At 42.8% G+C, this 21,822-nt stretch overlaps 3 protein-coding genes across 3 annotated transcripts; 1 reads left to right on the forward strand and 2 right to left on the reverse strand.

The window, feature by feature from the left end:
• Positions 1 to 2,913: 2,913 nt before the first annotated feature.
• LOC122155939 (histone H2A, sperm-like) lies at positions 2,914 to 8,500 on the reverse strand. Its single transcript, XM_042810322.1, has 2 exons — positions 8,135 to 8,500; positions 2,914 to 2,979 (listed from the first exon to the last, which is right to left on the reverse strand). The coding sequence occupies exons 1-2, from the start codon at positions 8,498 to 8,500 to the stop codon at positions 2,914 to 2,916; spliced, it is 432 nt and encodes a 143-aa protein (XP_042666256.1).
• Positions 8,501 to 12,439: 3,939 nt separating this feature from the next.
• Positions 12,440 to 12,859, reverse strand: LOC122155940 (histone H2A, sperm-like). Its single transcript, XM_042810323.1, has one exon. It carries the CDS (start codon positions 12,857 to 12,859, stop codon positions 12,440 to 12,442), a length of 420 nt encoding a protein of 139 aa, XP_042666257.1.
• Positions 12,860 to 16,310: 3,451 nt separating this feature from the next.
• PDCL3 (phosducin like 3) lies at positions 16,311 to 21,455 on the forward strand. Its single transcript, XM_042810218.1, has 6 exons — positions 16,311 to 16,390; positions 17,266 to 17,395; positions 18,013 to 18,103; positions 18,442 to 18,585; positions 19,017 to 19,225; positions 21,029 to 21,455. The coding sequence occupies exons 1-6, from the start codon at positions 16,385 to 16,387 to the stop codon at positions 21,169 to 21,171; spliced, it is 723 nt and encodes a 240-aa protein (XP_042666152.1). The 5' UTR covers positions 16,311 to 16,384; the 3' UTR covers positions 21,172 to 21,455.
• The last annotated feature ends 367 nt before the right edge of the window (positions 21,456 to 21,822 follow it).

Raw genomic sequence — 21,822 nt, forward strand, 5'->3', positions numbered from 1 at the left:
CGGAGGGGCAGCGCTGAGCTCTGCTCTGTGTGACAGCGACAGGGCCCGAGGGAACGGCATGGAGCTGTCAGGGGAGGGCAGCTGGGGGTCAGGGAAAGGGCTGCACCAGTGGACGGGGAGCATGGTGAGTTCAAGGAGCGTTTGGATAGAGCTGTCGGACATAGGGTTTGAGGTTCGGGTGTCTCTGTGTGGAGCCAGGAGTTGGATTCGATGATCCTTGTGGGTCCCTTTCAACTCAGGAGATCCTATCATTCTTTGACAGCTGGTACACCGCGTTAAAATGCCTTCCAGGACAGACGCTTAGCATTGCAATATTGGGATTGGGCAGCAGAGGGCAACACTGATACCACTGATAATTGGGATGTTAAAATCAGAGGCGCGCCAGAACCCACCCAGGTCTCTGAGTATCAGTGACGCGTTACTGCCATGCTGTGGCAATGGGCGCACTGTGCTTATTTTGATCCTAAACTGAGTAACAGACGTGAGAAGGCTTTATGCATCCCTTATAAGCGCCTGGACAAAGCTGTCTGAGGCCTAACAAGGAAGCAAAAATTACAACACAAATCTCAGTGCAGAGTGAGCTGCAAGTGTTCTCCAAAACCGGTACATCCATCAGCAAGATCAATCCTCCAGACAGGGCGCAGAAGAAGAGTTTTGTTTTTTTTTCCAGGCATCATTTCATTTCCGTGTTTCCATCCGTCCACAGCTTCATTGAATTGTGGAGTACCATGTAGACACTTCTTCTAATGGGTGTTATTGAAAACATCAGTATTCCTTGACAGACAATTGCACCATTCCACAATTGAGTTAGGAAAGTAACACGACATCAAGATAAACATGTTTTTCAGCACCGGTAACGAGAGCTGCCACAGGAGCTGCATTTGGAAATTTTTCATTGCTTTGCATCTTAGTCACGTACCAGCTTTGGCCACAGGTGACTAGACAGACATAAGATGAAATCTGTAGCACTGGATGTAAGGGAACTAACCACGTGTGAAAGTATGGTGCAATTAGTGCCTCATTTTACAGAAGTAAATGAGTAGATCAACAGAACTAACAAAGTTATATCTATCAGATTTACAACTCGAGGATCTCCACATTGCACATAATGAAAGATAGTTTTTATTTTCATTTGACTAGCATAATTCCATGCTGCTGCCCTCATTTCAGTCAAGGTATTCATAGGCTCTATTCCTTTTACAGACCTACCTATTTCCATAAAACTGATAAGAATCAGAGTAGCTCTCCATCATATTTGCCTATTGCTGTGGATTCAGAACTGAGTGAAGTAAGCCAGCTTAGTAGGAAAGCATAAGATGGTAAATCATATGTTTGACTTCCAGTTCAGGCTCTCTTAATGCATAGTGGTAACGTACACTTCAGTGAACCACTTAAGTGCATGATCTTCATATTTACCAAGTGCTTTGCTTAACAGAGGCTTCTCACTGTGTATGAAACTAATGTGTTCCACCAAAGCAGCATATTTCTAACTCAGCTTCCCCATCTCTGAAACACGTGTTGTCACGTGTCACAACTTGTCAGTCTCAAAGTTTTATTATGATACCCTATTTGTTCTGTTCTATTCTAAAGAAATAGCTTTAAAAACATCAAGAGTATCCATTAATGAACCAAGCTGAAACCCAGACCATTCAGAGAAGACAAATACTGATTATCAAGATATTTGTCTGAACTTGTTCCGATTTACTGTGTCTGGAATGAAAAATGACATTAATCATTGTAACAAACAAATTTGTACATAGTTTACCTTACAACCAACTGAAAGAATTTATGCTTACATTAAAAGTAACCCTTAGATAATAGCTGTTATCATATTACCATGATGCATCACTATTTATTCATTTTAGTGCGATTAGCTCTCCTCCAGTAAATATTTAAGTACTCTTCAGAGTATGTTTAGCAAAACAAGTTGCCAGGGGCCAGTTCTGTGTTCATCCCATTAAGACTGCTAACATTCCTCATGAAAATTCAACAAAACTTCTGTAGATGACCTATCTGACAGTTTCTGATCCCCTATCATTTCAATGCTGGTGTGTTATAGGGCAGCAATAAAATATCATAACTGCATTTGCTTCCTTTTCTGCAACAGACATTTGATTTGTTGGTAGCCCCCATCGGGGCTGGCACTGAGCTCAGTGAGCTACATTCACTTTTAAAAAGCAGCATGAAAGGAAGAATACATCTGGAAAGTATCAGCGGACCTGCTGAGTAGATAATGGGACACGCAGGTATAAACGTGCAGCCATAATGGCCAGAAAGTACTCTGACATTCAAGTTGCTCAATAACCTTGATAACAGAAACCAAAGAACATCACTCAGTAGTTCCTCCATAACAGGAATTATTCTGTCTTCCTTTATTCTATCATTTAATAAATTTTATGTTCACTTCCTGCTGATGTTTGGCTGTTCTCTCTTTTACTGCCTGCATCTCTCTTTCCATTCTTATAGTATTTTCATCTTTGCTCTCCCACTTCATAGTTTTTCACTACTGCTTACCCCAGCAGTTTCTTCTGCTTCAACCATCCTCCTCCGTCTGTCCTGGTACAACATGTCCTGATAAAGACAAAGGAGGCAATGCTATGCTCTGAGGAAGAGCATGGTGTGAAGCAGGTACCAGAGCAAGCTTCCTTTGAGAGGAATTGGATATTACTAATGCAGCGAAAAACATGATAAAAGGCCCTGGGTATGGAAGAGTCATTTTACTTCCTTTCAAATTATAAAAATGATAATAATAATAATAAAAAATGTAGGTCCATTAAGAAAAGGGATGTTCTACAGAGGGTGTAAGGAGGAGTATAGTTACCCCTTAACTGTGATCAGTTTTTAATTAATGCACGCTCATTTCTGCCAGGGATCAGTGCTGCATTTATGTTCTGTGTTAAAGAAGACACAGCTTCACCAGTTTCTGGAGCTTCTGATGATTTCAGTGAGAGGAAGACTAAGCCATTCTGATGAGCGGCTCTTCAGGGAGAGACAGGCAGAATGCATGCACATGTAAATTTTCTCAGCAGAAGGCTTCAGTGGGAAGTATTAAGTGATAGTGAAACCCTCAGTTGTTTACAAAGATATTAAGCTACCAGGATTTGTTCCTGCTCTCCTTGCCCAGCAAGGAAACCAGAGCAGAAGGCACAACAGAAATGCTCAGCCAGAGGTAGGCCACAATCCACAGCACAAAACAGGTTTACTCCCACATATGAAGAGATGGACACCTGCTAGTTAACAGGAGAATCGGATCTGTACAACATCCTGAAGGAAGAAGTTCCCAGAGTGGTAAATAGTAAACCCACCAAGGAAAGCTTCCTGGATGGCATCCCAGCAAGCACTATGTACACACACAACGCTCTAGAAAAGTCAGGCCCCAGCTAAGTTACCTGGTGCATTAAAGTGACCCTGATAGGAGAGATCAAAATAGATGAAGTTATTTTGAGATTAGGAGAAATGTTAAATCTTGGAAAGGGATGTATGACAGGTGTTTAATGTTTCCTCAACAGATGCATGAGCTATGCGTGAGCTCCCTTACTGCAGCAAGCACATTCCTCAATAGATTCAACTAGCAATGTAGGATTTAAGCCTCAACAAGCAACTGTATGACATTTGAATGAATAGAGAAGCTCAAAGTAATAATAAAAAAATCTGTTCCCAAGCTCAAACAGCAATCTTCACCAGGGAGACTTAGAGATATCTGAGTCTTAAAAGAAAGTCGGCCAAGCATTGTGACAGCTTGATACAACCTCTCACTGTTCACTGCTTTGTGTCATTAACTCCAGCTTAACCAGTGCCCTGGATTCAGTGCATGCTGCAGCAAGAAAGAGACAAGTTTCTTCGCTGACCTAGATGGAGGACAGTTATTTTCAGGTTATTAATGTGCACTTCTCTTGCATTCTGTGAGGTAGGCCTGTTTCTTTTCCACTATGAACCACTGACATCTAGCTGTGTACTGACAGGCTGATATCACACTTGGACTGAACATTAGGGGGATTAAAAAAAAAAAAAAAAATGAAAGTGAAGAAATGTCAGTATTCCCATTGCAGTGCCCACCATTGAGTCATGAAGCTGAACTTACTTTTTCTGTTGCTGAGCTCGCTCTGTGCAGCATCTTCAGTTATCACAACTCCTCAGCAGAATAGAGCTCTGGATCCAAACGTCAGGTGCAAAGGCAGGTACTGGGATAACACAGACCTGCATAGGCTGTTAGCAACAAAGCTGCAGTATCTAATATCTTGGGCTGCAACAAATCTGAAAGAAAGTACAACAGCCAAACCAAACCTTAGGCAGCTTCATGAATACCTCAAGGGTCAGAAGTACACGTAGAAAGATGTCTATACTAGCTTGCTTAGGAAGAAGAGAGGTATGGCCAGACCAGGCAACAACTGAGAACACGTTCACCTTCCTTGGCCTGGCTCTTAGAGTGCTTACACTTGATGAAGAAAGCAGCATGTTTCCACAGAGAATATTCTTTCTGTGTCTCTCACTTTGATAAGCACATTTAAAATCTAATGCATCTCAGTGACTGAGCCTGCCTCTCCCTGCAACCAAGGGAGACGAGAGCACAGAGATAGCGCAGGGTCAGTTTGCATGTTTTACTGGTTCACCAATTACACATTCCTAAGCATTTGGCCAATTCCTCTCCCCAGCTGCTAAGCAGTTGGCATAATAACCAGTAAAATTGTCATCAGCCAAGTTTAAGAGAGCTTACACATTTCCCATCGTGATACTGCTGACAAAAATATCCTCGCAGATGCTACACACAGCACTGCAAAGAGAGCCACACTCATAGCAAGAGCAAGCTGGTGAGACCATAGTGTTCATTGCAATACTGGAAACAGTTTTTCCATTCTCTCCCACACGCACTCATTACATAACACCTTGTTTAGGAGTCTCCTGAGCAGCTTGTACAAACAAAACAATAGATTTCCATACTTAGCAGCCTCAACATATTCAGTGAACATTAGCTAGTTAATAGGCAGTTTGCCCCCTCAAGTCATGGGGTACATAAGCTGTGACACCAAAGACAGCTGAGGAAGATAGAGAAAGAAGAGATATAAACAAGAGCAGAGCCTGACCCAGATGCTAGGGAAGCTTTCACAAATACACTGATAACATGTAAAGTTTATTTGGGGTACAGAGGTGCTTTATTATATATTTAAACTGACACTGATTAAGAACACCCTCATTGAAGCATGCATAACATGGTGAGCGTGTACATCTTAAAGAGAAAGATTAAATAGTCTTCCCTGCTGCAAGAGACAAATAGTAAAGCCAGTCAACAAAAGCTTCCATCATAACATTGAGTGTTATCTTCCTAACTGTCTTCAGACATGGCAAAAAAAGAGAAAATATATCCAAAAACGATACAGGAATCCTGTGTGCTCCAAGGGTGCTCTTTCCTGGACCGCTGTTTCTCTAAGCCTTTCTTGTATCTGCAGTTGTGCCAAAGAAAGGGGCAAGGCACTGACAACAGTGATGCCTCTCCCCAGCCAGGTTTTTTAGCTACCAGCCTCCAAAACAGCCCTTGCAGGCTGCAGAACCCAGAATGCCGACTGAGCATTCAGCCCTGGAAGACTGCATCTTCCAAAGCTTGCTGCTTGCAAGGTGATAGAATGTCTCAGGTTTGCCAGCTATGCTGTGGTCACATTTAAACTTTTTAGTTAAACCAGATGAATTTTGTAAGATGTAGATAATTGGTTATTTGGCAACAACAACAGGAAGAAGAAAAAAAAAAAAAAAAAAAAAAAAAGAGGAAAGAAAAAGAAAGAAAAAAGCCACAACCAGCACCAACATTGATGGCTGCCTTCCCTCTGACCTAGTCAGACTGACTTCCGTGCTTTGGGCATGAGCTGTAACTCCTAGCCATCTTACCTCAGCATAGGTCACACAGCTTTCCAGATTGGAGGAAACCCTTTACACAAGCCTGGGTCATCCTTTGCTTTCTCTGCAGCAGAGCTGAGACTCTGGGAACTGTTGCCATTAACATTTCACCTTTTCTGTAATATATGCCAATACAGACATGGGAGGTTGCTGCTGAAACCTACTACATTGTTAACAATTATCAACTCACGTATCTGGTATGATGCAGTTTCACTCCAGAAAAAAACCTCTGAAACTCTCATGATTTTTCATTATGAAGGCATCAGAGGCCAACCTCTGCCTAAGAAGTTCTTGCCATCATTCCAAACTTTCTCCACCCCCCTGTGCAAACTCAAGTTATGGCAGCATCGTGCTCAGGCATGCATGGTAATAGCTTGCCAAACAGACATGAATTTTGCTTTTTAGGCTGGAAAAAAAAAAAAAAAAAAGGAAAAAAAAAAGCACAAACCAGAAGCAAAACGGTTTAACAAATACGATACCAGCAGCAGATGTCCTGAGCAGCTGTGTTGACACAGCAAAGGGAGCAACACAGCATGGTAGGAACTGCACAGGCTCCTGCTGCTGCTGGAGCACCACACTGGGGGCAGCACCTTGGATGGGCCAGGAGCCAGCACAGCATGAAATGTAACCACCAGCCTGATGAGGAAACGGGGGAGTGTTTTTCTTCAAATACATCTTGCCTGTCAGTGTTAACTGAAACTGCTGTAGGAAGACATCCTACAGCCCCCTAGGGAGCTGCTGTTGCTTTTCAAGGCAGGGGATTCAGTTTATGACACAGGTCAGCATTTCAGCATTACCTCACCCTCTTAAGTTTCAAGAGAAAGTTGCCATGCTTATGCAGACGCAATGGCTGATCTTAAGGCTACTCTCAAAACAATCACCTAATATCCACACTAGAAACCACTCATCTCCATGGCTCCTAGCAGCCAGTGATATTGGCACTGACTGGATACCTACACTCTCCCCCATTTGACTTTTCACAGCCTTGCCTCTAGAATATATTTTGCAGTTTACAGACGTACTGCAGGCTTAACACACTGAAAGACCCCCAACTGCAGCTTTACATGCAGTGCCTAGTTACAGGCTTCTCACCCTCCATTTAAACTCCCTAGCCAGTCTGCACAGAGAAGAAACTATATCCATTTCCACTGGAGAAGAAAAACCAGGAGAAATCTGAGTTGCTTTGGAGAAAAAAAAGAAAAAAAAAAAAAAAAAGCCACACCATCTGAATGACTACAGGTAAAATACAGGAAACAGGCTCCCAAATATTGAGCTGGTAGGGTCTGTCTGGAAGTAGTTCTCCAAGTAACTTTTTTGTCTGAATGGATTAATATATCTGAACCTGGTGGACAGTAGGACCTTCCTGTTCTATGCTACAAGCAGAATAAATGAAACAGTGATGCACAACAAGCATTAATACTGGTATGTCCTCAGTAGTGCTATAGTCTCAAGTACAGACCCAATAGCGCTCAAGCAGTCTTTCCAGTTACATAGGTGCAGAACACAATCTTTAAAACGTCTTGGGAAAGGTCATTTTCTGGATTGCACTTTATCATGTAAGTTTGCTTGATCTGGATCCTAATAGAACGAGCCTCAAAGAGACTAAGGAGAGTTTTATTAGAATCACACTTAAAACAACTTTACAAATCCTTAAGGCTGAATTGCTGTCAACATTTATGCACAGTGTATAGAAGGCTCCTGAGATGGCACTCTGAATGCAGAGACCAAGGAGACAGTGCCAAACACAATCCTCAGCCCAATGCACATGTGGTGATGCTGAAGTTACAGCACAACACTATTTCATCATTCCAGTATTAGATAAATCATCAGCTTTACCATCACCGTGAACAAGCCCAGATGAAGTTTCTCAGCTGCTGTCAGATGAAGCAGACTTTCACACACTGAATAAGGAGATTCCAGCTACCCACCCATCTGCTTTAAAGGCAACAGGTAGTGGAATGAAGACCATCTGTTTGATGCAGCAAATATTTCATGGAAAGGCATAAGATAGAGTCCTTCTCACAGTTATTCATAAAAGCAGTCCGACTTCTTTCTTCTGAAGAATGTTGATAGGGAAACTTAAACACCTTTCAGCCACCCACCTAGATAGGCATACAAATATAGACCAAAAAATATGCAGAGCACTGGGCTGGGGAAAAGAAGCCAGCAACAGCAACACAAGCTGGGTGTGTGGCAACAGCTAGAACTCCTGCGAATGGCCATTTTTGTGGGGTGGCTTAAGTGTCACTGTCTTCTTAGGAACAAGCTCAGGAAGAACATTAGGTAGCACCCCTCCTTCAGCGATGGTCACACAGGAGAAGAGCTTGCTCAGCTCATCATCATTTCTCACAGCCAGCTGGATGTGCCGGGGCAGGATCCTGGCCTTCTTGTTTTCCCGTGCAGCATTTCCTGCCAGCTCCAGGATCTCTGCAGTCAGGTATTCCAGCACTGCAGCCATGTAGACTGCAGAACCGGGGCTGATCCTGTCAGAGTAGTGGCCTCTCTTCAGGAGCCCGTAGACCCGGCCCACAGGGAACTGCAGACCAGCCATGGCTGATTTCGTTTTCTTTGACACAAGAGGGAGCCTTGTGTTTTCATTCTCACGTGCAGACATTCTAGCGTCAATCTAGCGTAAGGAAAGGAAGAATTAGCAATAAGGAAAAACAACAGAAATTGAGTATTTAAGTCTGTCCTCCCTTCCTTGTCATTCCACTGCCTCTCTCATTCCTGAGAAGTCGTTTTTTGTTTCTCAAGAAGTTTGCTAGTTGTTTCACGTTCCTGTCTGGAGGAGCAGATGTGTTAGGCTGCTTCTCCATGAAACTGACGTGTTTCCAGCCAAGGGACACCTACCACCTCAGTCAGAGCAGAGGTCAGCTTTCTGCTAGGCTCCTGAACTTCTCAAGAAAGAGATGTGGAACAGGGAACAAGGTTTTCTGATCCAGTATCAGAGGAGCACTGCTGCTAAGGAAAAAGGTTAAGCAAACAAGGCTTCAAGATGCAACAAGCATTCAGAAAGCCTGCAGGGAATCTTCACTGAACTTACCCCTAGCAGAAACACGAACAGCTTCTGTAACCATGTCCTCCAAGCAAACAGCTAAAAATTTGTATGTTTTTCTGATGTAACAACAGAAAAATAAACAAAAAAATCCCCTTCATCTGCTGGAAACCACTTCAAACAGAGCCTGTCTTCTAAAGACGAGGAGACCTATGCTGCAAAGTGACAGGCTACAAACAAAAACAAGACTTACAAAGAAGAGAAGCTGTTTTTACATTGGAGACTGAAATTGTTCTACACTGTATACTGCAGCAGATTACTACAAATACATGAGTGCCATCTACTTGTATACTGTTTCTCTTTTTATTTTTCTCTGAAACGAGCCTCCATTACTTATTACTGATGAAGTTCTTAGCACTGAATAGCACCAGCTCCTCTTTGATACATAACAAAAAAAAGGCAAATATAGGAAAATCCCACCCCTATGCAGAGGATTGCTTTTAAGTTTCAATTGTAAGCTGTTTTGAAAAAAAGGAGGGACTTCCCTCAGACTTCAGGAGAAACTAAATCAAATATTATATTAAAGCTCTTTGAAGTATAATAATAGAAAGGCTTTTATAGATTTCTGAGGACCCACCCTAGAAAAAGGGAGCTTTAGAATTAGCCTAGATAAACAAAGCTAAGATTCACTTTAAACAACAGCCTTACACAAACAAACAAACCAATTATAAAAGCCACTACCTCATTCAGTAGTGGCTTTTACTCATCCAGTTCATTTCCAACACAAAGAAGGACACCCTTAAAGAAAAAATCCTTACCAATACAAGTTGCTTTAGGCCTTCTCTCCAGAAAAACCACAACCAAAACAAACCTCCCTTTCTCCCCACAGCTGCCACCTTTTTAAGCTCCAGACTGGCAGCCATATCATCAGCAGCTTTTGCCTCATTTAATGCCACCTGAGTGAGTGAAAATTCAGCCTCTCAAAATGACAAACAATGAAAGTTATAACACTTGAGCAACACAGTGCAGTTCTTAAGAGCAGGTGAATTTGGTACTCTTCCTTGAAAAGCTGCTTTGCATTATCAGCTAATTTTCTCCTCTGAAAAGACACATTATTTACTGCCTTGAAGAAGGGTGATACCTCTGACTGGCAATTCATTTATTACAGCTGTACGGGGGCATACTGCACCCTGCTGCACTCATCAAGAATTCAACCTAGTAGCCTCTACTGTGGTTGATTTTGCTGCCAGCAGTGGCCAAACTGCTTTATGAGCACATTACAGAGCTTGGGAAAGGCTCAGGACCTCTGTTTGCCTCCATTTCATGGTTTGTCCTCCTTTGTCACGCAGTTCATTTTTTTTCCAAAGTCATGCGTAGCTGTGTTGCAAGGTTTTATATGTTCTTTCAAGGGTTGAGTGTGTGGTGACAGCTGAATCTATTATTTCTCCAACGTATGAATGCTGAAGGGTTGAGCCTAGGCCCAAAAGAAACTATCACTAGCAGCTGAGCTAGGAGGCATCCATTCTCAGACATCCAAAGCCAGAGGGGTGTTTTCAACTCACTCTGCAATCTGGTTAGTTTATGAATGAATTAAACTACTGGCTAGAAAAAAACAAATGAGATTGTTCTCAATGAAAGAAATTCTGAAAAAATAGACCTTGGAATTCACCACAAACTCAGTCTTTGGGGATAGGGCCTTTCTTCTCCCTCAGCTCTTTCATCACACAGAAAATGTCAAGTAAAGGCCTTTCCAGTAGCTGCATGAACACTGGATGTGCCTCCGAGGGTCTGTTTGGTGCAGCGCAGAGCAGAACCACAGAAGCAGTTTTCATCCTGGAGCAGCACTCTGAAACATAGCTGTCTTGATTAGCAGAAGGCTATAACTGCCACACTTAAACCTGCATGAAATGAGTATCTTGCTTGAATCTTCTCTCATTACTGCAAGCTTTTAGATTTTCGCTTCACCGAAAGAAATAATCATTCCCGCCATTGCTTTGCACAGTCAAATAGCGGGATTCACTTGACTTTCACATGTTCATTTCACATATATGTCCTTTAAACCTTTTTATTTTATTTTTTTTCCCCAGTTAGCAGCACAAGGCTAAAGTTGCATGTAGGACAAGGGGGATTGGAAGGAGCAGCCTTAAGTTGTGCCAGTGGACGTTCAGGCTGGATACTGGGAAAAACATCTTCTCCAAACAAATGGTGATGCAGTGGCACAGGCTGCCCAGGGAAGTGGTGGAATCATCGTCCCTGGAGGTGTTCCAGAACCGTGTGGATGTGGCACTGAGGGACATGGTCAGTGGGTAATACTGATAGTAGGCGAACACCTGGACTAGATGATTTTTGAGGGCTCTTCCAACCTTAATGATTCTATGATATAGTACATTTTTATGCACAAAGCTGCAGATCTACTCCCAGGCATTTTTACATTTCTTTGCTCCAGCATCCCCCACTTTCTCACTTCAGTGAAATGCGTAGGCCAACCAAAAGCTCATCAAATTGATCTTTGCAAACAGGCTGTGTACAACTCCTTCAATTGCCCACTACTGTGAAAAATTCAAGATGTTTGCTTTGCTCAGGAATCCTTCTCCTTTCCCACTCTTACTTAAGTGCAGCTTTGAGTTGTTTATGTTATGAATCACTACAGCTCTAAAGACCCTCAAAATTGTGAAAGCTGACCTGTAGGCTCTGGTATACTCATGCTTTGAGGGCACCTAGGTCAAATTCAACATGACAGGCATATCTTACATAAAACAGGTTTTCACTCTGCCTGCAGGTTAGGAAGATGGTTCTAACCAGCTCTTCTCTGTAAGATGCTGTGAAGTCTGTGAGACAGTACCTCAAAGGCAGACTGATCCTAATACGCTTGCACCAGATCTTGTTTCCCCACTCAATAGCAAACCTCAATATCCACTACAGAGTGAGAAGCCTAGAAATCTTCTCAAGGGAAAGCTTTCACTTTCAGTGAGTTAGTTAGAAAAGGCCTAGGAGTTTGTTTGGAGGAGAATATATTTGTTATTCTGCACCACTAGAAAGAAGCAAGAGAATCACCTCCACCAACAGCCCAAGGTTTAAATAGTCACCGGGTAGCCAGTATAGCAAGGAGGAGAAAGAAGTTTAGCCTCCTATGAGAGATAGCTCACTGCAGCTCTCCAAGCAGTAAAGCATTAAAGCAAAGGGTAATCAACTCTAAAGCAGAATTAACCTGTGAGGTGCTAAATTAACTGCACTGAGGCCATGATAAATGTTCACATGAACATGTCTTGATTCCTCTGCCTGCTCTACAACCTTTACCTGAAAACATATTATAGAAGTAAACAAGCAATTTTAAAGAGTTACTTGGGTGGTATGCTAGACCAAGAAAATAAGGCAATCACATTTCTGTGGAAATGAAGCTGTGGAAAGAAAGGAGAACAGTGTTGCTTTCTGGAAATTTTTATTACAATCTTTAAAAATGCATTAAAAACAGTGGAAAAAAAATTACAAAGAATTAAACAAATTAGTGCTGAGTCCCATTATTCAAAAGTGCACAGGTCAGACCAGAAAAGGCAAGTTTCACTGGCTACCAGATTGTTCCTTAGGCACACCAGTATTTTTGGAAGTTTTCTTGGGAAGGAGCTGAGGGAGGATATTTGGCATAACCCCTCCTTGAGCGATGGTCACACAGGAAAAGAGCTTGCTCAGCTCATCATCATTTCTCACAGCCAGCTGGATGTGTCGGGGCAGGATCCTGGCCTTCTTGTTTTCCCGTGCAGCATTTCCTGCCAGCTCCAGGATCTCTGCAGTCAGGTATTCCAGCACTGCAGCCATGTAGACTGCAGAACCGGGGCTGATCCTGTCAGAGTAGTGGCCTCTCTTCAGGAGCCTGAAGACTCGACCCACAGGGAACTGCAGACCAGCCATGGCTGATTTCGCTTTCTTTGGTGCGGCTTCAGGCTTGCTAGCCACGGTAAGCTTCTTCCCTCGCCCAGACATTCTGAATAGCACAGAGAGACAAAGAATTGGAGATTTTCACTGTACCCAGGTGCTTAGGATACAGGTAACTGATAACAAGAAGAGATAACAGCAAGGATAGTTACACTTTGTTCTCTTCTACATCAAGAAGAAAGCTTGTTCCTTTCATGAGGGTAGGAAGAGCTACTCACTTAAGTTCATTAAAAACAGATCTAGGATAACTGCTACTGCCCCATAGCAGCCTATTTTTGAGGGAGCAAGAGTGGTTTGAAAAGTTATCAGTAAGACTTACTGAAGCAAATGTAAAGAGCTCAGAAAAGCAGTTTTTCAATTATTAGAATGTACTGGAGATTGAGACAAGATGGACCACCTTACACAAGGTTTGTCTTAAACAATAACTTATCTCAGTGCTAGCTAAAGGCCAAGGCTGCCTCTTTTTCCAGGAGAACTCAGTATTCAAACTTCCTTTATTGTTATATTAGATTTTCTGAATTCACATTAAATACAAAACTTCAAGGACTTATACAGCCCACAAAGCCTTATCTGAGGGAGACCAAGAGATTTGCACTATAGTTTCTAAATTTATTCTTAAATAGATTTTTCTGGTTGCCATAGAACGATGGAGACTACTGTGCATGAGAGAGAAAGAATCAACTTGGACATAGTGTTATTACAAACATAGAAATAGATTTTACTGTCAATTTACTAGAATAGCAATCAAGAAATTCAGTTCAGCTAGAAAATATCTGCAATATATTTTATCTGCAAATATTATATAAAAATATATTGCAAATATCTGCAATATATTGCAATAACTACAATAGTTAAAGTGGTAAAAATACTTGATTATCCTATTTATTCAGACTTAAGATATTGCTTAACTTCTAGTACAACTGTTTATAATATAAAAGAACACATATCATTAGACTAACATAATTTGTGTAGTTTTTAAATAGAGAAGCTTAAATACTTAAGAAATAACAGAATAAAGTTTCAAAGGGAAGAAGCAAAACAAAAAGCTTACCCTGTATCAAAGTCTAAACAAAGCCAAACTATAGCTTATTACCTCCACCTTCAAACAAAAGTTTTTAGGTTAGCTTACATTGCAGATATACTATGTTACACATACAGTTTCTCTACAAAGTCACCCCAACTTTTTCCCTGAGCTTTATAGATGAAAATGATATCCTGTTACCTTCCAAAGAGATATTTTTAAGCCTAATTTGTGCTTTGCTATAGCCTACAGTCAGAGGCAAACAGTCCTGAAAAAAACCATTTCCCCTAACCTGGAGCAGTGACTTTTATGAGCAAGATTTTCTCCCCATTAGTGGGGTCACCTGGACAATTAATGAGTCATTCCCACATGTGGTTCATCTTCTTCCAAACACTTGACTGGAGGGAAAAGGAAGAAATACAGTCACTCTGAGGTAAATCCTTCTTGGAGTGGGAGTCTAGGCTGTCTTCAAAGGCTAAACTACACTTATAATCTCTGTGCTCATATCAACTCTTAGTTGTTGGGGATGGAATATTTCTGTTCGTGTACCGCATGTAAAAATCAATCCTTCCTTTCCTGCTAAGGCTTGATTTAGACAAGTATATAAAGGAAATGTGAGTTTTAATCAAGAAAGAGGAAGGGAAATAGAGTAACGTGGGTGCTTTCTAGGCAGAGGAGGCCTTTCAGCAAAGAGAATGGAGAAAGACTGTTAGCTTCACGTGTACTCTGTGAGCAAAACCCCCTGAAATGATGTGAAGGGAATGCTTCTAAGGTGTGTGATGCTTCTGGTAACTCAGGACTTAATCTGAGAATATTGGCTTCTGGTGCTCAGGGTCATTGGTTAGTTCCTCTGAATTGACTTGGGTAAGAATCTTACCTAATACAAGTGAGTATTTTCGTACAATCACAGAATGGCCTGGGTTGCAAAGAACACAGTGATCATCTGGTTTCAACCCCCCTGCTATGTGCAGGGTGGCCAACCACCAGACCAGGCTGCCCAGAGCCACATCCAGCCTGGCCTTGAGTGCCTCCAGGGATGGGGCATCCACAGCCTCCTTGGCAATCTGTTCCAGTTACCACTCTCTGTGTGAAAAACTTCCTTCTGATATCTAACCTAAATTTCTGCTGTCTCACTTTAAGACCATTCCCTCTTGTCCTATTACTATCAACCCACGTAAATACTCATTTCATTCACCTTGTAAATAATGAGTGTACTTTTTGTGCTTATGCCCTTTTTGTATTTGTTTCTAGGTATCCAAAATAGGTTCCAAGAGCAACATGCAAGAACCACATGCATGAATGGTATTTTCAGCTTCAGAAGATGGTATTAAACCAGCAGGGCCCCTTTAGAGCTCAGGCCCCGACAAAACATTTGTATGCTGAAAGGTGCATAAGCAGGTAAGCCTTCCGTTCTGCTTGCTAGCTGTTAACTGTGGGTCAGAACCAAAACACTTTGGCTCCTAGAGGGGGCCTGAAGTAGATTCCAAAATTGCAATTCTAAAAACCTCAGCACAGATGCTGGCTTCAAAGTTCTTATGTAATCTATAATCGTGGCTCCAACACCACTCAGACAACCACGGCTTCCACAGTGATGGACATTTGTCGCACCTAAACATCAAGTTGAGTCTTCCTGTCCTTCAGGGCCATAGGAGGTGGATATGGAACACATTCCATGCATCCAAATATTCATTTTAACCATCAGTGTCAACTGCAGCTGTGGCTATCAATCTCAAAGGGAGGACAGGTGATTGTGCCTTCCATTCAGTAGAACAGGCTAGCAGTTAGCACAGAAAAAACCTAGCTGGGTTGCAAGGAAACATAAATTTTTATTTCAGTCCCTTGGTGGAGCACAGAAAAAGAACAACACAATCTCAAGGCCTGCAGACTGGCTGTGTGAGGTAGTTTCTGGGGACACAGGACGAAGCTCCCCATTCCTGAGCGTGCTGGCTAACGAACTACAGCACAAAAATGAAGAAAGAATTTTTTTTTTGCAGGATTCGAGGTGTGTTTTTAGGGAATGGGGTGCTGGCCCCAATGGAACAATGAAAGGATGGATTTTCCTACACGTCTGTGTGAAATCCAAGCTCCAGAGGGGCTAGGGATCTCATACCCAGCCCACTCCTCTGTGGTGCTCAAAACCAATGTCAAAGTGACAATCTAGGCACCACCTGAGGGTGGCTGGGCACAGACTCCCCAGCTCAGCGATCACAGCCCCAAACTGCTGGATTTCAGTCCTTTCCTTCTAATGTGGAAAGGACTGCCTGGATTTTCAAACAGCTCGCTTGCGAGAGGCAGACGAGAGACCCACAGTCCGTAGCCGTATGACACACGCTCAGCGTCAGCCGTGGAGCCGAATGCACCGAGCCTCCAATCGGGAGTGGGCCGCGTTCACAGCAAGCCCTGCCTTATTAGGCGCTCCGGGAAGCGGCAGTGGCGACACGGGCTCCGCCTCACCCCCACCCCGTCCGGCAGCGCCGCCTCTCCGCGCCGCGCACGCCGGGACTGGCCCTGCCCAGCGCCGCCGCTCTCCGGGCCGCGGTCCCGCAGGCAAGATGCAGGTGAGAGCTGGAAGTCGCGGCAGTCCGGCCCTGCCCCAGTCCCCGTGGCGCGGGGGAGCCCGGCGGAGCGGCGTGCAGAGCCGTAAGGGCCAACGGCCTCGGCCCCGGGCCTTCCCGATGCTCCTCCGAGCGGGGCTGCGGCCGTGCGTGGCGTTGTGGGGCGCCGGGTTGGGCTCTTCTCTCTTTAAGGGCGGTGTGCGTTTTTTGCTGTTGTAGTAAGCAGATGTCGGTGGGTGGCTTAAGCGCTTCTGCGTGTTGACAGATGGCAGGAGTGCTAAAAAGTCTGCAAGTACTGTGCCTTGGGGTAGAGAAGAGATGTGGTCTCACAGAGTCACAGAATTGTAGGGGTTGGAAGGGACCTCCAGATCATCTAATCCAGCCTCCCTGCAAAGCAGGCTCCCTACGGCAGGCTGCCAAAGCAAAACCAACCTGGTGTGTAACTTAAAAACATTTCTACTGAGTTTCTCAGCAACGCAGGGGTGCACATTGGGCTTTTTTGGGGGGGGTAGGGGGGGATTATTGGAACTTCATTGCGAAGGCTTTTAAAATTCAGGAGCAACCTCAGTACAGACCTAGATATGTTCCCTCACAGTGGCCTTACCTTGAGAGACTGTGTGCACTTCCCTCCAAGCACTGGCTTAGTAGTGATCACAGCACTTCCAGACCTTGTACCCTGCCAAGATGTGCTCTGGAATAGAATCAAGTTACTTCTCATGGGACTACAAGGCAACCTTGGTGTCAGGAGGATGCATGCTGTGGCTTTCTGATGCTGTCCGGATGATTTCACTTCATCCCTGTGCTGTTTCCTGAAAAACTTGCTTGAATGTAGAAAACTCTCCTCAAATACCTGTCATCCACTTCTTGTTTTACTGTAGGACCCAGAGAAAGACACCGAGTGGAATGACATCCTGCGCAAGAAAGGTATCCTTCCTCCAAAGGAAAACAGAGAAGAGCAGGAGCGTGCAAAGGAAGAGGAGCAGCTTGAAATCCTTCAGAAATCTCTTGGTGGGTTCATGTGCCTGTGAAGCAGTGTGTCCTCTTCTAAACCTGTAGGGCATACCAAAACTAATTCTTGTACAGGGTTAGCTGTACAAGAACACCTTGTACAGGGTGTTGCATCTGTTAACAGTATCAGACAAATACGTTCCAGAATATATGGCCTCTTCCAGAGCAGGAAGACTCTCTTCTTGATGACAACTCCATGATTTTGAAATGTTTACGTGTATACAGTTGCAATAAGAACTGTCTCAGTGGAGTATGTTTATGAATGTACAAATAAAACATCTCATAAACATGATCATTGTATGCATCCTCCATTATTAAGCCATCCCTGCTGTATTATATGTTTGTGCTGCAGTCACAGAGCTTGAAAGCTAGCTGTGGTTCTTCTGTACCAGCATAGCCAGCCTTTGGCTTAGAATCGTTGTTGTCTTTACATCTGTGTGTATAGAGTTCATAATATTTTCTAAAAAAAAAAAAGTAGTGTAATATTGGAGAGGAAAAAGACATATTTCCCATACATAAAATATATTTCCCATACCTAAATTCTGTTAGACTGAAAGGCTGATGAGTTTTGTTCCCAGAATGATATATTTGCTGATTTGATGTTGCTTCTCTTCTAGTGAAAACGTATGAGGACATGACTCTGGAGGAGCTAGAAGAAAACGAGGATGAATTTAATGAGGAAGATGAGAAAGCTATTGAAATGTACAGGTTAGAACATCATGTGGAATTTGGCTTTAATGAAATCTTTTTTTTTTTTTTTTTTTTTTTTCCCCTTGTGTATCTCTTGTGATTTCTACCAGCTAGCTTGGTAGCGTAGCATCTGCAGAAGAAGTATCAAATTCCTTTCATGGAGCACAATTGTACTTACTGCATGTTGATGCTCAAAATGTGGCTCAAATATAATAACATCTGTAGCCTACTTCAACTTGCTTTTATCGCTTTGGGGTTTCAACATATTTGTGACCTGCTTCTAAAATCTGGGTTTCAGTCAGGTACTTTAAAATGTATCTATTTTTAAGATCTCTTTCCCATTCTCTATTGTTCAGACAGCAAAGATTAGCAGAAATGAAAGCAGCTCAAATGAAGAATAAATTTGGAGAAGTTCTGGAGATTTCAGGAAAGGATTATGTTCAAGAGGTTACGAAAGCTGGGAAAGGTATATGGGTAGTCCTGCACCTCTACAAACAGGGGTAAGATCTTAATTATTTAACCTCTAAACCTTTCATGGCTCCTGACAAATGTACAGTTAATGTGGAAATCGAGGAACTGAATCTGGAGTTAAAAGAATTGTTATTAATTTGCTTTCTGTTGGCTTCAAGACAGCTCAGCTTTGTTGTTGAAATGGTGTTACTGTGAAGTGATGCTGTTGGTATCTTAATTAAAAATGGACAGCAAAAAATGTAACAACAAACAAAGAAAAGAAAAAGCCACATCAACTTCTAGTGGTACTAATTTAATGGGAATGCTAGAGAACTGAACAAAAGTAGTCAGAATTGCTTTCAGTACATTGGTCTTCCCACTGAACTGTTATTTCTGACTCTTTTTTTTTTCTGGAGAAGATTGCTATCAAATGAGTCTTTTTTTAGTTTTTCTTATACATGTCTCTTGCTGTTCTTGACAGAATTCCACTCTGTGCCTTAATAAACCAACATTTAAGTGGACTTGCGAAAAAGTTCAGAGATGTGAAATTCATCAAAGCTATCTCTACCACCTGCATACCCAACTATCCCGATAAGAATCTGCCTACGATATTTGTCTACCTTGAAGGAGACATCAGAGCTCAGTTCATTGGGCCTTTGGTATTTGGTGGCATGAACTTGACGAAGGATGGTGAGTGTCTGCATCCAACTGCTGTGAACATCTTTGCAAGAAGCTAAAGAGGTGGAGTGAGAATTAGGAGAATGGAGATCGCTAAGAGCCGCGTGATGAGTTGGTTTTGCTGTTATCTTCTCCCCACCGTTTGGCTCAACAACACGTGATAGCAATATTGTAAAAGCAGCAAGTATAGGCCAATGTAAAGGTATTTAGAAAGCTGTGGATTGCAGGAGGTTGGCAGGGAGTAACATCATAAAGCAGTGCTTGGAGACAGGTATACAATGGAATAGGCTCTAATTGTTGGAAAGTAACTGGAACAAATGCCATTCCTGGACTTCACTGGAGGTAAAAGGAGGATACTTGTTGGCTTTCTGGGTAGGTGTGTCAGTACAGATACTTTCAAGCTTTTGCAAAGGCATCTTGATCTGAAATGAGCCGCAGATAAGGAGTACTTCAGGTTCCTGCTGAATGGTAGCAGTTGCCTGTGTTGCAGTAGGATGCAAAGAGGATTTTGTAGTGTGCTTTATTTTGTTCATTTAATAAAATCCGAAAGTTTGCAGGTTACACTGAGTACATGCTGTAGAAGATGCTCTGTTTGACGTGTCAGAAAAAGAAAAGCTCACCTGTGAAACCGCTAATTTGAGAATAACTAACTGTATATAGAGGTTGTCTCATTATACATTGAAAGGAACAGTGGTAGCAGAACACACAGTTATCTTTCCCCCATTTTTAGCACATAAATAATTGATTGAGCTAGCTTAATTCAGTCACAGAGAAAAGCTGGGCACTGAAATTCTGTACTTTTATTTCTTCCCTCTCTAATTCTAGGTGATTTCCATTGGAGATTAAGTAAAGTGTGTGCTTGCATTCGTTAGTCTGTAAAGTCTGAAGAAAATTGGGTTTAGTGATGGATTTTCCAGCAGGACTAGGAGAAAGGTTTCAACTGAGTGTGTTGTATTGACTTTCCTCTACTTCTGGGAAGCAATCCAATTTGGATCTACTTAGTAACAGGCACACTACTGATGGGCAGTTTTGTTTTGTTTTGTTTTTTTACTGTCTTGCAAATGAACTAATAATCAGTGCAAGGAGTAGCTGGAAAGGGGTGAATTGCACTTACGTAAGTATTTTTCAGGGATATACTTTACAATTCAGGTATATTGATGGAATAGCCTCAGTGGCTAAAGAAACGTAGCTATTCCTGCTTCTTCTGACTGTGCTGAGCTTGCTGTTTGATGCAAACAGCTGTAATCTCTCAGCAGTGCGTGTTCAAACCTGATTTCTCTCCTTAACTGGATAGAAGGAGGTTGTGTTCTTTCAACAGGGAAGTTGCCTTATGCAAAGCTGCTGCTCTGTGTCCACTGTCTCTGACATTCCCCGTTGTAAAGGGAGCCAGGAGGCACAAGGAATGACACTGCAGACTCAGAGTACTGCTCTGCAGACAGCCCAGGGCACAGAGCCACCCAAGTGGTTGAGATCTGAGTCAACACTCCTAATCTTGAAGGGAGGACTTGGCTGGAGTGGGGTGAGGGACAGGGCAGGGGAGCTGAGATGGGGTGGCAGGGGAGGGATAGAGTATGGCCCTGGTTTTGATGATATTCATGGTAGTGTGGTAAGAGAAGCCAGCTGGGGAAACAAGGTGGGAAGAACTGAGGAGAATTGTCACGATCAGAGGTCCTTTTTCCTTTTGAGAGTAAATCAGAAAGGTGAGGAGCTGTGTGTTGGGGTAAATAAATCAGCAAATATCAAAAGGTGTCAGAGATAGAAAACAGCCTAGTCTGCTTCCCCTTATTCATGACATTCTTATTTTGCTCTGTGTAGAACTGGAGTGGAAGATCTCGGAGTCAGGTGCCATCAAGACAGACCTTCAGGAGAACCCCAGGAAACAGATCCAGGACCAGCTCATGTCCTCCATTAGGGCATGTGTCCAAACCAGGGGAGAGAGTGACTCAGAGGATGACTAACTCCTGCATCAGCATCAGGATTGATACAGTACACTTGCAGCCAGTGTTCCTGCCTGAAAGACTGGAGGTGCTCATCAAGATCTTCCTGAACCCCAAAGTGGAACATTTCAAGACAGCCATTTATCTAGAAATTTAAAGTCGGTGGTTTTTTGATTTTGGTGATGTGGGTGTTTTTCCTGAAAAAAAAATTACTGCAGCTTCACTTGAGATCGTGAAAGACTTTTTATATTACAAAGCCTGAATAAATCTTACTCCAAGTTTTAAAATATAGGTATTGCTAGATACAAAAGTCTCTTGTTATTATTTTCTTAGTGAACTGCTGACGCTTTTTTTCTTTTTAACATAAAATATGAAGTGACCTAAAGCGTAATAGTTTGACTATGTTAGTATAAAAATTGATCTTAAACATGGTGAGTTACAGCATGGCACTTGGTCTTCTGTTAACCTGTCCTGTGTAGATGCTGGATGGAGAGAGGGGACTGTGGAGAGCTCAGGGAAGTGACATGGGTGCTGCTGAAAGCCACGTGTGGGCCCTTTGCAGTGGGGTGCTGGCAGAGGGGCTAGCACAAGTGGGAGAGCTGGGGGCCCCATTGTCTTCAGAGATGCATTAGTGATGGTCAGTATCTTCTTGGACCTGCTAAGTCCAGAACT

The sequence above is a fragment of the Centrocercus urophasianus genome, unplaced genomic scaffold (assembly GCF_019232065.1).
Source record: "Centrocercus urophasianus isolate 14NV4802_14NV808 unplaced genomic scaffold, USGS_Curo_1.0 seq_12, whole genome shotgun sequence".
In the NCBI taxonomy this organism is placed as follows: domain Eukaryota; kingdom Metazoa; phylum Chordata; class Aves; order Galliformes; family Phasianidae; genus Centrocercus; species Centrocercus urophasianus.